At 42.2% G+C, this 15,347-nt stretch overlaps 2 protein-coding genes across 2 annotated transcripts; both read right to left on the reverse strand.

Moving 5' to 3' along the window:
* Positions 1–1,041: 1,041 nt before the first annotated feature.
* On the reverse strand, positions 1,042–1,954 carry LOC124703123 (LOB domain-containing protein 29-like). Its single transcript, XM_047235340.1, has 2 exons — positions 1,676–1,954; positions 1,042–1,404 (listed from the first exon to the last, which is right to left on the reverse strand). Exons 1-2 carry the CDS (start codon positions 1,952–1,954, stop codon positions 1,042–1,044), a joined length of 642 nt encoding a protein of 213 aa, XP_047091296.1.
* Positions 1,955–10,659: 8,705 nt separating this feature from the next.
* On the reverse strand, positions 10,660–11,786 carry LOC124666124 (RING-H2 finger protein ATL16-like). Its single transcript, XM_047203483.1, has one exon. It carries the CDS (start codon positions 11,763–11,765, stop codon positions 10,869–10,871), a length of 897 nt encoding a protein of 298 aa, XP_047059439.1. The 5' UTR covers positions 11,766–11,786; the 3' UTR covers positions 10,660–10,868.
* Between the last annotated feature and the right edge of the window lie 3,561 nt (positions 11,787–15,347).

Raw genomic sequence — 15,347 nt, forward strand, 5'->3', positions numbered from 1 at the left:
ATAGCGGCACTTGATGTGCGGTTACCTGCCCAACGCTAGCTTCGTTTTGTGCATACGTCCTATCACCTGTGAAATGAGAAAGCAAAGGTGCTCCCCAACTAGTGCTTTGCATACTGTTATCATTATCTTGGTCCCTTGCTTTCGCATTATCAAAGCGAAAACCCCAGAACACCTATGTCCCATCTTCCGTTCTCAGCATTCTACGACGAACTCACGAACATGTGAAGTAGGAATTCCAAATAGAGTGAATTGTGCGACAGGACAAAACGTAATGAACTAGAGTAACTTATAAAGCTGAACCCTGCTGATCATATAAGCATTAGCACAGAGATTCAAAGGATATTGCAGTTTAAGTTGAAACGTTTGTTCAGACAAGGGGGCAGAGGAACTTGAAATAAACCTGGTTGATTTAATGACTGTTCAATTGTTACTCAGCAGTGCATGAAAATCTGCCTCCATGTTTCTTGTTTTATCATCTCGACTTTGAGGCGTCATTTATTTTTGTAACAAGATGTGGATTTGTGGCTGTATTTAGTCTCAGAAATAACAACTTGACACAACCACTGGTTTATTCTTTAAACTAAGTAAAGAAGTTGCCAAGGATGTTTGCTTCTAACACTTAAAAGCCTTCAGTCTACTGAGTTCCACTTGCGGAAGATATACATCTCTTCACCTCTAGTAGGCCGAGCATCCAACTTCCAGATCAAAACCAAAATGTAGTATCACTTAAAAATTGTACTAGTAGGTTTATCTTTTTTTCCATGTTGTATTATTTCACTGTAAAATTATTTTCTGTGGGTCAAAATTCATGTACTGTTTATGCTCTCGATAAATTTCAGTTCTACTGCAGAAACCATATGTCATATTCACTGACTATGAACGTGCAGCTTGAGTTGTAGACATTTTCAAGAGCAAAATTACTACATCATCACTCTGCTTGTTATAGTAATTCAATATCTGTATTATAAAACTGATTCGCACTAAGTTATTGTTACAAAAACTGTTTGAATCCTTCACGTAACTACCAAAACGATTGTCTTGTCATGCCTGGTTGAGATAGGCGAAGGCTACTGACTGAAGGTCCTCCATGTCATGGTATCCTTGCACAGAGCAAGAAGGATTGGTGCTGCTGTAGTCAGGCATGCATAAATCTGTCTCATACCCTTGCGCAGATTGGTCTGAGGTATAAGTGAAGTGCTCAGTTGAAGAGTATAACTGATCCTCGTTCTTTATTGAAGAATTACTTGGCATTGTTGGATGGAAAAAGAGTTGTTCTTCTTGCAGGTAGCGACTACATATGTTTCCACAGTTGTTCTTTTGAGTGCTTGAGATCGAAGAATCATCTCGATACCCCTGTGGTGACTGAGCTTTGAGAGACTCCAGTTGTGCTTGCAGATTGACCACCTGCAAAAATATTTCAAGGAATGCGAATTGTCAGTCTTACCCTTTTTTTGCAGTGTATGCTGTGAGCTAATTTTTACATGAACTATCTAAATGACTAATAAGGCTATGCATGATAACAGTATGATAGTTCATCTTACAACTTTGCACTCGATTCATTGTTGTGTATCAGGCACAATTTTCACACAACTTGTTCTTATGATCCTTCAAGGTTTAAACTAATTTACAATTAGTAGCTGAACTAACCTTAAATACTAATATAGAACCTGCTTACCTGCTGTTGCAGAGAAAATATATGCGCAACGCAGCCATATATTGGATCACAGAGCCTGGCCTGTGCCTCGTATGACATGGTGACTGCAGCCTCGCAGCGATCACTTGCAGGGAGATGTGTGAGGAGCTTTGAGGCATTGCTCGCCCCAAAGACCTTATGGATGGCAGCAAAGTGTGCAGCTCCTTGCTCATGGGAGAAATATGGGGCGAAGACGCAACCATTGGCACACTTCCTGCGCAAGAACTTGCAGGCACCGCACGGTGAGCTAAGTCCTGTCATCCCTGGTTTGCTTGTTTTTGCTGGTGTTGGTCTTATTCGTACTCCCTGCTGCTTATGATATATGAATCATCAGTTGATCATTCTCTCCCATTTATATAGACAGCCCAACACTGTGATTGGCCTAGTCTGTCAAATAATTAATTCATCTTGGTTTCCCTAGTGGACTACAAGTTCCATTATTTTAAGTTTGCTCTTTCTAGTCATTACTTGCTTGTTTTTCAACTCTATATACTTACACTAACGACATAAAATTTAATGGAACATTTGTTTTACTGATCGCTAAATGCATATGTAGTCCGCAGACGGCACTCTTCTTTAAGTGGCATGTTAAGCATGTATTTCTACAAGTTCAGTCAGAGAAGAACACATATTTCAAAATAGATGGAATAAGAGAGATATTATGTTAGTAGGAGGGTGTCAAACAAAAATATTTGGTATAGAACTGTACTCATATCAAAGTGCGTGTTAGATTGTTTGGGCGTCTTGCCCTTAATGTTTGTCAGAGATATGCCACATGATTAGGTTCAGTAATCACTTCCATCAATCTTATGTGCCACCTATGTGACTTAACAGGTCGATTCTGTGGATCTCTATTCTACTCTACTATGTTTCCTTGTGCCTAAAGCATACAGAAAAAGTTACTTTTGTGCCCTTGCAGGTGGAATTCTTTGTTCCGTTTCCATGGAATTATAGTAGTAACAGCAGTTACCTTATAGAGTGTTTTTCTCATCAAGGCTCCACTGATTTCGTGAACTGATCAGTCACTTCTCTTCTGGTTCTTTAGCATTTATGCATTCCTCCATCAATGCATAGTACTTCAATATTGGCAAATAACAACACTAAAATCTTTAATAAGCAGCATACCCACATTAAGTTTCTACTTTACAGATAATTATAAGTATACAAATTGAAAATAAGTAATCTGTAGTCACTACCTGCCAAACCAATGGTGTGTATTTGCTTTTAGTGTCTTTCTCTTCTTCCCAACTAAGTTTTGCTGTATACCAAGCAAATCACAATTAGTGGTGCTCTGCTCTTCCTAATGTCGATCTTTTCGCTGAGCTGGTTCTATTATTTTTCTTATTCCTAATATGTTGCAGTACTGGTTATTCGAGTTTAATTATACTTTTAGCTCATATTGATTAGCTTATCAATGAATGTTGAATTAAGTTTATTTTCTACCAAAAAGAGAGCATAATACTTGGTCTTTTTGATTCAATGATCACCAGAGTGAATGAAAACTTCTCTACATACTTGACAGCTTATGTACAGCTCATAAGTCAGTGTACTTTATTGGTAGTTGATTTGACACGTATTGTTGCTGGGTTGGTTGACAGGGTCCATAAGGGAAACATTATTTTGATTGGTCTGATTAAAGTTGGTCTTTCTAGGTATTTAAATTTTTACTCATTATCCTGTACTCACAGAACGCCCAGAAGTGCAAGACCCAAAAAATATGGCAATCTGCAACATGTACTAAATAAAATTATTATCTGACGATATATTACTCAAAGCTTGGCAAAAAAAATGCTCTTAAACTCAATATTTAGCTTACATTGCTGCATAAATTACCTCACAACATGAAAAATCTCATCTGTTCTGTTTATTTTACCTTACCCCTTCTTTCTTTAAAGCACTGTTATGCCTTAAACTCAATACTTAATTTGTTTACTGGAAGATATTTGTCCAAATTTAAGATAGTGCCTCAACACGAAGTTTTTCATTCAAATGAAAAGAGTCAAAAGACCCAAAAATTCAAAATAGATATGCATACATATATGAGAAGAGTCAAAAGACCCACGTGCAACTCTTTTCCCTCAAAGCCCAAACTGTATGTTATTATGTGTGCGTGCATCATCATGTTCTCTGGGGTTCAGAGAAGGGCAGGGAACCAAGTGAAGTGGTCAGTGAGTTGGGAACTTAAAAGTGGAACCGTTGGAAATCATTTATTATTTCTGGAGCTTTATGATTACATGCTGATCTGTTAGTACCATATGTGATTAGTTTAATAATTCATGATTACTACCATCATATGCATCATGTTTTCTCATAAGGTGGAGGCATTTGGGTCCTCCATGACTAACCATGTCCCTGTTGGTGTGTGAATTAGATGGGAGAGAATGCTTATGTGGGACATCATAAGTTCATAACACGCGTTAGCAGTTAGAAACCACCTAATGGCATTTACTATATTACGAAAAATTAGTCGATAGAAGGGTAACATACTAGCCTATCCCAACTTGCTTGGGACAAAAGACTCTGTTGTTGATGTTTGTAAAGGTAACAAGATGGTTGATTATGAGTTGTAATCTTCCACTCCGGCCCTACCAGTTAAGCTGAATGGCTTGAGTTGTATGTGTATTCTGCTGTAACTATAAGCTGATTGTTAACAGATATGGTTCCTCTTATCACGTTTTTCCATGGTGAGAAGAGAAATCGGCTATGCATTATCGAACTCACCAATCCAAAATTTCACATTACTTGTTACTCCCTGAGTCCCTGTCCCAAGATGTAAGACGTTTTGGCAAGCAAAAAATTTAGCTTGCCAAAACATCTTAAATTGTGAGACAGAGGGAGTGAAAATTACACATTGCCGCCATTGCTATGTGAAGAGTGAAATTTGCAATACAGATAGTCAGAATAATACCATAATAGAATAACGAGCTAACAATATCATCGAAATTTATTATTCTTGTCTGAATTGAAATGTGAACGTCAGGTGCCGCTCAATGCTCGTTTCACGGAATGTTGTTGGTGGTCAAATTTGTCACCATCCGAAGATGCACTATAGGACAAGAAAAAGAGAGAAATATTGTAAGCTGGAGTTAACTGTACGCACACACGAAATTAACTAGCAGTTGTGTAGCAGATGATTTGTACTTACTTGAAGACCGGTCAAGTGTCAAGATGATAGACAGATCACACCCACAGTGCACGTGTGTGCATGATTGCTATAGTCATTCATTCAGAAAGGACATCCGTTTGTCTTGCACTCTTCATTTGACTAACCACTTCATGACTAAGATGGGAGTAATCTGCAATTAGCCAGCCTAAATTTATGTTTAGCTGTAAGTATGTGCTTATATGAGTATCCCTGGTCTTTGTTAAGACTGATGGCTGGTATGTCATGCTGATCATCTCCTTGTCCAAAATAAATTCCTCAACCTCTGCATGCAGGGCTCCACCTGAGGCACATCTTGCAGAAAACAAGTGTTCATGCCTCAATCATCCTTGCTGAAAACCAGGAGGCAGTTCTTCTCCGGCTCCTCCATTCCTCTCGCTGGGTTCAAGCTATACGTATGTGCTAGTTGTTTCCAACCGTCCGATCACACATCTTGCTGTCCAGATCGATCTATGGGATCTGCATACTCTTGGCACCGACCTGTTATTACTGCTTCCTGGTCGCACACTCTTTACTCTTTGCTTGTTGCAGGGAACACCTCAGGGCCCCCTTGACTGCCATTGCCGGAGGAATGCAAGCCACAGCAAGGTCAGGTCGTTTTCGTCCCTCTAGCCGGTGCATTGCTGGTTTTTACACGGCTGTCTAATTGGCGCCATTACTGTAAACAGGTGAGCTAGTATTTACATTTTCAGCATAGGATAGAGACATGCTTGCTTGACTTACATGGAGGCATGAGCTTGAGAGGCTGATTTGATGCCTCCTTCCGAACCCCATGAGCTCGAGAGGCTGATTTGATGCCAAATATTATTTCATGTTGGTGATGGCGATGGAGCAACCTAGCTTGGATTCAAGTAGAGCTGAAGACCACGGCACATGCGGCATACAAAGAGCTCAAGTAAGCTACTTGCGTTGCATTGCCTGCATTAATCCATGCCGCAAGAGTGGGTAGGTCTCTTTGACTGGCCATACCATGTAAAGCATCTTGTGGGCGTTTGCTTAGCGGCTCAAGCAACGCGCACGCATGCAATCTTGACTGGCCATATATGGGCTGTAGACACTAACTGCTTCTTGTCCCGCTGTGGATCAACAGCACCAGCTCTGACCTCCCTAGCCTAGTCTATGTTGTCCGGTTGCTCGTAGTGTGATTATGTGACACTTGAAAGCTAATATATTTCTTATTTATCATCTGTTAAGTTGTGGGCAGTGTACACGTGGATCTGGAGAACTGAAAGTGCTGTGCAAGAACCAATGCACGCTTGCTGGAATCCCTGTGAAGTGCAGAACCGGTACCCCTGATGATAATGGACAGCTTGTTTACTTTTTTTTAACAGGGACAATAGTTGTTTACTGTCTTCGTTCTTCCTGTTATTTGAGGACCGTGTGCCTGCCTAGAAGAATTGTTAGGCAAGATATGACTGTTGGGTTCGTGTTAATTCTCGCCATTCTCGAATCAGTCAAACTGTTTGCTGAATGATGTTGCTTCCAGGTAACTGCAAACCAGGTTTTGCCGAATAGCTGTGCGCTCTCTCTCTAATGAACTGAATGACAGATGATCTACTGTGTATTACTGCCATTTTGTGTTATCCTCTGAAAAAGGCAGCACAAGCGCACAAAGGGAATAGTTCAAGAATATATACGTAGATTAATGGGCTAAATTACATGGTCCATTACTTCAGCCCATCAAACATTAGTTTATGTGGGCTCATTAATATATGATCTCAGTTGGCAAATCATGGAGAATGCTCCCTGGTGCGGGCAAACTCTATTTGCCGCCTAATGTGACCTGCGTTGAGCTCGGCTCAAACGGCCGCTCGCGCTGGGCCAGCCCATTTAGCGTGGCAGTTGTTTCCAGCTTCTGTTTTTTTGTTGGTTTTTGTTGGTTTTTGGCTTAAAATGTTCATGATTTAAAAACACTCAGATTTTGAAATATTATATTTTAAAAATATCAGATGGAGTTTTACACTTTAAAAATATTCATAAATTTAAAAATATCTATATTTAAAATAAGGCTCCGCTTGGTTTCCTATATTTTAGTCAAAATCAGGGGTAATTATTATGGACCTACCGAGTCCACACTAAAACCGGCTCCGCTCGGTATTAAAAACGACATGCCAAGAGGGTTGTAAGTTTTCTAAAAGAAGTTCCTTTTATTGTACATCATTTTATAAAAAAAATACGGTAGGGAAAATCCCTAGAGCGATTTAAAAAAAAATTATAAGAATCCAAATTTGCATCTTTGGTAACTTAAACCTAAGTGCCTGAGTTCATCTACTTACTTAACCAAATAAGCTAGGCTCACATCTTGTTATTGTGCCTCATTGGGAGCGGCCCATGAAGAAAGCACCGCACATAGGATGCTATCCCTCCCGCCTCGAGTGGTGAATAGAAGCGTCCCAGCGTGCGCGATGTTGTGCACAAGTTTCACTTAAGAGTTCAATGTTGTGGGCTTGGTCCTCATTAACAACTTTGTTAGTTTTCGTTGCGGCTGTTGTTTTTCTTTTGTTTGATGAGGACTACTTGTTTTAACAAAGATTAGTTCTTTCGTCATTTTTTATTTTATTTCTTTTTTCCCCTTAGTTCTATTTTTTCGCATGTTTCTTTCCCATTTATTTCTATTTTCTTCAATTTTTTCTCTTTCATATGTTTCATTCCATTTTTTTTGTATTTCCCTTTTCCTTTTCATTTTAAGTCAGATTCATATATTTGTCATGATTTTTATTTTCTTGTTCAATTCCATTTTTATCTTAAAGTGTATTCCTCTTATAGTGATGAAATATTTTAGGACCGCTAACTTTTTCCACATTTTAGCTGTGATTTATTCCACAGTTGCTGAAAGTCTTGTTTCTCTTGGTATAACACTGTTCCAGTCTAGCGCAGGAGCTATAAGGATATGACTTTATTGAGCGTGCAAAGGTGGATGGACAAATTGGAGGGGTGGTTCCCTATCTTGTGGATGGGGGTCTATCTATTATCCAGTACGTCGACGATATAATTATTTTTATGGAACACGACTTAGATAAAGCGAGAAACCTGAAATTAATCTTATCAACTTTCGAACAATTATTTGGGTTAAACATAAACTTCGATAAGAGTGAACTATTTTGTTTTCGCGAGGCCCAGGACGAGAACGCCGACGTATATGCCAAACTTTTTGGTTGTGGGTTAGGCCAGTTTCCAATTAGCTACCTCGGTTGATGTGGGCATAACCCTTCAGGTACTCGACATTGCCATACCCGGTACAGATTATCAAGATGGACCAGCACAATGACTCGACAAGCTGGACCTGCACGCATCTCAACTTGGACTACAAGGATGGAAGACTCCAATACGAATCCTACTACGACTCTTGTAAACCCTAGCTTGGCTGATATATAAAGCCAGGCAGGGGCACCCCTTAGGACACGCATATTCAGAAACATAATCATAGAGGCGACACGCCTAGACACCGCAACCCGCGGGTTAGAACTAGACTAGATCCAACAACTCCGCCTATGGCGGCCCCCTGTACACATATTTCCATATACTGGGATTGCTAGCAGGACGTAGCGATCCTCCACCGCGGGGACGTGAACCTGGGTACGTCGTGTACCGCCTCGCTCCCGGAACTTCCATCGTCGCCTTTCTCTAAAACCCAAGCCCCTCATGGTGGGCATTGCCGAGGAACCGCCTCGTCATCGGTATCCCGATTCATTTTCGGAGACTTACTTTAGTCGAATGGAAACACGTCGAGCAGAGATTGCAAAAGCGTCTCAGCAGCTGGAAAGGAAAATTACTATCTCTGGGAGGGAGGTTGGTGCTCATAAATTCAGTCTTGACAAACATGGTATGTATATGATCTCCTTCTTCCTCCCAAAAGAGTCTTGCATCATCTTCATTATTTCTGACCAAGATTTTTTTGGCAAGAAGATAGTGAGAAAAAGAACTATCGGCTCACTAAATGGAGTGTGGTTTGTCGTCCCAAGGACAAAGGAAGGCTTGGTGTTCATGACCTAGCTTGAGGTCAAGAATAGAACACTGCTGGGTAAATGGCTAGCAAAGCTTCTTACGGAGGATGGGGTTTGGCAAACTATTCTGCAAGGAAAATATGTTGGCTCAAAAGCGATATCTCAAGTTATTTGGAAACCTGGGGATTTCCACTTCTAGGCTGGCCTTATGGTGACAAAGAAATACTTCTTCTCATATGGTTGTTTCTCTCTCAGGGATGGATTAGAGATAAGATTCTAGGAGGATAAATGGTTGGGAAATACCACGTTTCGGAAACAGTATCTGGCTTTATACAATATTGTGCATCATAAAGGAGATACCTTAGCTATGGTGATGGGTACCTCTCTGCCTAGCGTGACATTCAGACGAGATCTCATTGGGCCGAGGCTTGCATGTTGGGATGCATTGCTCCAGCGCTTGGCTTTTGTCCAGTTGTCGCAAGGCCCTGATGTGTTTCGATGGAATCTAAATGAGTATGGTCTATTTTCTGTGGATTCGATGTATAGAGCCTTGCTTCAACCCATTGAGCCTATAGTCAATAATAATATGATCTGGGAAATGAAGATACTGCTAAACACAAAAGTATTTGTGTGGTACTTTCGCAGAGGGGTCAGTTTTACCAAAGACAACCTTGGTAATTGCAATTGGCACGGCAGTAAGAAGTGTGTTTTTTGTCATCGGGATGAGACAATTAAGCACCTCTTCTTTCAGTTTTATTTTGCTAGATCTATATGGGCAATCATCCAAATAGGTTTTACCTTATATCTGTCACGTAGTTTTATAATATATTCGGTAATTGGGTGGATCATAGATTTAAAATGCTTATTAGGGTGGGAGCGCTTGCCGTTATTTGGTAGCTATGGCTATATAGAAATGACAATGTGTTTAATGATAAAAATTCTACTCTTTTGCAGGTTATCTACCGATGCACATCTTTGCTTCGTTCATGGTCGTCTCTGCAACGTATGGACAACAGAGACCTGTTTATGGAGGTGTCTACACGGTTGGAGTATACGGCGAAGGATTATATTATCAACATGCATGGGTAGCTGCATAGTCTTCGGGTTGGACCACCTTCCCCTTAGGAATCGATGTATTGAGCCATGTCTTATGTATCGAGTCCTGTTTTATGTGCTCAACTTACAGTGTCCGTGCGATTATGTGCATCGTTGTTATGCAGATGTTGAGTGTAATACTTAATACTTTTTAAGTAATGAAATGCCCTTTTATAAAAAAAAAACCATTGCCAGCCTTACCTCCGAGGCCAACACCTCTGACCTTTAAACTTTGAACTCATTTGCCAAATTTTCCTTTTGTTTTGTTTTTCTCATTTTCTTTTGAGCTGGAAAGTGAAAACTGAATTCCCACAGCAGGAACGAAAGCCGGCGTTTGGTTTAGCCAAAGCACTGGAACTCATACGACCTTTGTCCCTTTTCATCTTGTTCTTTCAAAGATGAAGCCTTCATGCTCGTCTATGTGGTTTGCTTGTGCGTTTTGTTGGCGCTTCATTGACTATTAGCCGATTATCATGTGTTTCCGCGGCCGTACCTCCTCGTACCTTCGTACCCAATCTTTATTTTTGGATTTCTCCTCAATTTATCGTCTCAAGGAGTTACTGAGAAAGTTTGAGATTGATGTTTTATCTTTAGGAGAGTGCAAAGGCTTTGAGCCATCTGTTTTATCTTTCAGATACAGTTTTTTTTTTCCTTTTCGCGGGGTGTTTCAGATACAGTTAGTCGAGCCGGTACTAGAGTAAACATGGACATGGTATGGTATTGCTATCTAGTCAATCATTAGGAAGACTGAGTATTCCATTTACTTGCTCAGCATCACTGACTGAATATCAGTTCGTTCCGAGTAGAGTGGAAAACTGGCTAAGCGATCACGAAAACAGAGAAAAAATCATAGAGGGTACGTAATGTGCCAGCTGATTGAGTATATCATCTAGTCTAGGTTCAACTAGCTGAGTTGATCTAAAAAAAAAAGGTTCAACCAGAGTAATGTACAGTTGGGTACGAGCCACAAATGTCAGATGGGCAAGATGGCACTTCTGGAGCTCCGGCTGTGGCCGTGGCTGAAGGAGAAGAAGGATCGGCGCAACCTCCCTGATGATTGCCGGCTGGCGGGGGCGCTGCTCTCCCCTTTGCTACCGTCCTCCGAGAGGGCAGCGGAGTGGTGTGGCTGCCGCAGGGCCTTCTGCAGAGCGAGGTAGAGGTGCTTGTCGTTGCAGGAATCCATGGACATTGACCTTCTCATGGGCTGCTGCTGCACGGCGTCCCTCCTCGGGTCAATGCACTCGTCGCCCATGCTCATCCTGCTGGCTCTGCCTCTGCCCCTGCCTGCCGGTGACGGCGAGGCGATATCGATCACCACGGCGTCGGCATTGGCGGTGGACGCGTCTGCCTGGAGGACGGCGACGATGTCGATGTGGTTGATTGTAATGTGGGGCGGCTGGCAGACGGAGCCGGAGTCGACGGCGGCGCGGCAGAGCGGGCAGTTGGCGGCGCCCTGGAGCCAGGCGTCGATGCAGTCGATGTGGAAGGCGTGGAGGCAGGCCGGCAGCCTCCGGAGCCTCTCCCCGTCCTGGAACTCGCTGAGGCACACCGCGCACTCGCTCGCCACCTGCAGGGGCTGTGGGCAGGACGGCTGCTGCTGCTTGCGGTACCGGAGCGTTGGTATCCGTCGTATCGCCGCCTCCTCCATCCCGCGGCGCGGCGCGGGCTCCGGGGCGTAGACGACGTGGTGGTGGTGGTGCGTGGCGACGACGTCGTCGTGGATGTCGCGGCGCCAGGAGGCGAAGCCGCACCTGGTGAGGAAGAGGTAGTAGGCGAGGAGCAGGAGGGAGGTGGCGAGGATGCCGACGACGGAGACGGACAGGATCACGAAGCTGTTGCCCGGGAACTGAGGCGTGCCCGGGGCGCCCATGGAGCTAGCTGAGCGAGTCGACCCACTGGCGGTGTAGTTCTTGCAGCTGCAGATCGAGCAATGCGGGTCTTTGACGTATGAGTGCCTGAGGTTGGGTTGAAGACGACTGGACTAGCAGAGAGTGTATGTGATTATATATTCCGCTCCATTGACGAGTGCCGGAGAAGGAATCTGTCGGTCAGCGACAAGGCCACTGCGCGCGCCTTCGTGTTTGCGTGTTGTTTTGACCTTTTTAGCAACCAACTTGACCAGCCAAGGGAGACTTTTTGAAGAACGAAGTTGCTCTTGCTAGTACACACCATGTCACGCGCGCAGGCAGTCGCGTCCGCGTCGGTGATCATTGCCGCATGGGTATTGGGTGGGAAACGAAACCAGTTGGATGGAGTAGTCAACACTCGTTAAGCAGCAAACCCTGCAGAGTAAGTTTTTTTTTTTGGCGCAGGGTAGGGGTGGCAAGCACCCTAACTTTCATTTAACTTATAGACATTGTACAGATAGAATTATAGTTCCCAATAGTACATGCCAGATTGCCATGAGTCGTGTTCCTGCAAAAACAAATGGGCAATGCTCTGGAAGTTTGCATTGCCTATTGTGAACAAGAGTGAGCCATTTCATTGAGTTGTCTGTTGATATGGATGGTCTTTGCTTGGAGCGAGAGAGTCAGGTCATGAAATTGATGAGTGACCCTGGGGCTTTGGAGACATGGGGACCACGGCCTCTCGTCTGCGAGAGGTTTTGTTCTTTGTTGTGTTGTTTTTAAGTGAGGTTTCGTTCTTTGTTATGTTGTTTTTCAGTGTTTTCTTCGGATGTTGAGGCGATGGCTACACCCTCAAGGCAGAAAAATGTCTTCACCGCCGCATGCTTTCTCCGGTGGTGCTCCTAGTAGCGTCGTTGGAAGGGTCGTGGAGTTGTGTGTCTTGTGAATCTCTTGGGATCCAATCCATCGTCGGTGTGGTTACATGTTTGGCTCTTTTAATCTACGATTCTCATCGTTGGCGACAATTGATACTCGTTTGTTCTTTAGAGCTTTAGCACGACTACTTTCGTCTATCTACTACCGCAATTTCTACTTGGATTAGCTTCACCTGACTTCGGTGATGGGGGAATGAGGACGGACGGTGGCGCATCTTTGGCTCGCTTCAGTGCTCGTGGTCGTCGCTAGGTGATGGTTCAAAGAGACAAAAACCTATATACAATTTCTAATGCTTTTGGTGTTTTTATACTGTTGATGATTTATCGATAGGTGGTTTTTCGCAAGAAAGAGCACTCATTATTCATTAGGCAGCGTAAAAGTGATCCACACTTGGCTAAAACACGCGCATGAAGGAGTCAGGTGGGAGATGTTGATCGTTTCTTTTTTTTTTTTTGAGATCAGAGATGTTGATCGTTGAGAGAGAAAGAGCGTGGAAGTGAAGTGAAGGAGCAGGCGCCACCAACCGCATGCAACTGCAGCACGCAGCGATCGCATTTCGCTCGCGGGCCATCATCGCCGACCGTGTCGGGTGGAGTCTGGCAGCTGGGCCCGTCGGATGATTACATGATACAGCGCGTCGTTGCCGGTGCACGGCTGGTCAACGCAGCCACACTCCACCTAACCCAAGCGTGGCTGCACGTGGATAAGCTAGGGGTCGGTCGGAACACGGAGCTAAGCAAGCGGCCACGGTCGGATTTCACGGTCTAATTGGCGGTCAATCCAGATCCATCCTACTCACACATGCGCATGCATCCATCTGCTCCTTCCCTTGCTTCTACATACACGCACTCAACCATGACTTTGACCGAAACACAAGTACGTACACAGCTGAGAGGAATCATATTTACTACTATAACCGACTAGCTGAGTGCCCGTGCATTGCACGAGATATATATTATCGTGATATTTAAAAAAGTAAGAAAAATAAAGATCGCAGAAGATAACCAGTATTGAAGATGATGAAAAGAAGCGCAAGAATAAAAACTTGTTTCATAAATATTATAGTCAAGTGTAATGTGTGTTGCAACAATTACATTCATCCGTCCATATAAAGTATATCTTTGATTTATCTGTAATCTAAAATTAGATAAATCTAAGATATCCTTTTACAGATAGAGGAAGTAGAATAGTACCAGTACTCCATTTGACCTTTTGGGAAGGCCGTAGACATACAGCGTCATTGCAACAAACTAAAAAGTTAATCTGTTAGGTACGCTTTCTTTTTCTACACAATCTGTTTGTTGAGAAGGACAAATGCAATTCATTGACTTACCGTTCAATATTGGCTTTCCAACAAAGTATTCATTGACCAGGCCTTTCGATGCATGGGATCATATAAAATGGCTTGGATGAACAACCAAATGCCCGAACAACAACAATTGGTATACAACAAGACAATTTCAGATTCCGGTAAACAAACACCTAATCTCAGTCAAAAAATGTAACATATAGGAATTACTCACACAAAACCATTGTGTTTCAGCCACCGAAGATATTTCTTGAACATATGATTCAATTATCAAAAGTTTCCACAAAATTGAAAATTCTACATTCTTGAATTACATTTTTCTACTGTGCCATTGCACCGTTTGCCCATCAAAATTATTAGATCCATTAGACCCAACTAACTTGAAGTTGCAGCGATATGGATAGTTTAGCTTCCTACTGAGCTGCACGTCCATATACTTCCACTTGACCTTCCGGAACTCCTTGCCCACTTCGCTTAGCAGAGGTAAACTACTTGGCCCAATTATATCACCACCGGAATAACGACACCGCTTAGCAGAGGTAAACTACTTGGCCCAATTATATCACCACCGGAATAACGACACCTGATCAAGAAAACAAGCAATCTTGAGGACTTGTAAATCTCAACAGTTTGTTACAATCATTAAATCAAGTATTTTCATTAATTGCACACATCGTGAGGATACTATAATTATGATTTGTTTACTATAGCGAGAGCACATCCTAAGTATTACTACCTTGAAGATATAGAGAAAGGGAAGAATGCTCACTTCTTTAGTATTACCCTGCTTCTATTGTTGTTGCTCCTACCACTGCTTCTACACTGGTCATCAGTGAGACTGACATTATTACTTGAGGAAAATTTAAGGCAATTAAGTAAGTACAAATACTGAAGATAAATAGAAAGACTACCACATATCACTAAATGTATGAAAAGAGTGGCATTTATATACTACATTATTCGCAAGAATTCAGTACTATAAAAATAGTGAACACATATAGTCTGTCGATGATAATTAATACATCATTTGTATATGCTTTTGCTTTGGCATTATTCCAGGAATCCCTCCTCAAAGTGACAAAAGATCAGATTTTCATTGATAATTTTATTTACAGTTTAAGACAGAATACAAAATATAAATGCAACACAAACAAACTTGTTGTACCAGCTAGATACTTCCCGCATTCATTTCAATATTGAAAAATTATAATAAGAAATTTATTAGTACAGTACAAGTATTAAGGTGGTCCTAACAACGCACAAACATGACTTAATATACACAATAAACATCAATCATCAATCCTAAATGACCCTATCTCAGTGTTTCTACCACTGAATCAGTTGTGTCGACTGACTAAAT

Source organism: Lolium rigidum, chromosome 1 (assembly GCF_022539505.1).
Source record: "Lolium rigidum isolate FL_2022 chromosome 1, APGP_CSIRO_Lrig_0.1, whole genome shotgun sequence".
Taxonomy (NCBI): Eukaryota; Viridiplantae; Streptophyta; class Magnoliopsida; order Poales; family Poaceae; genus Lolium; species Lolium rigidum.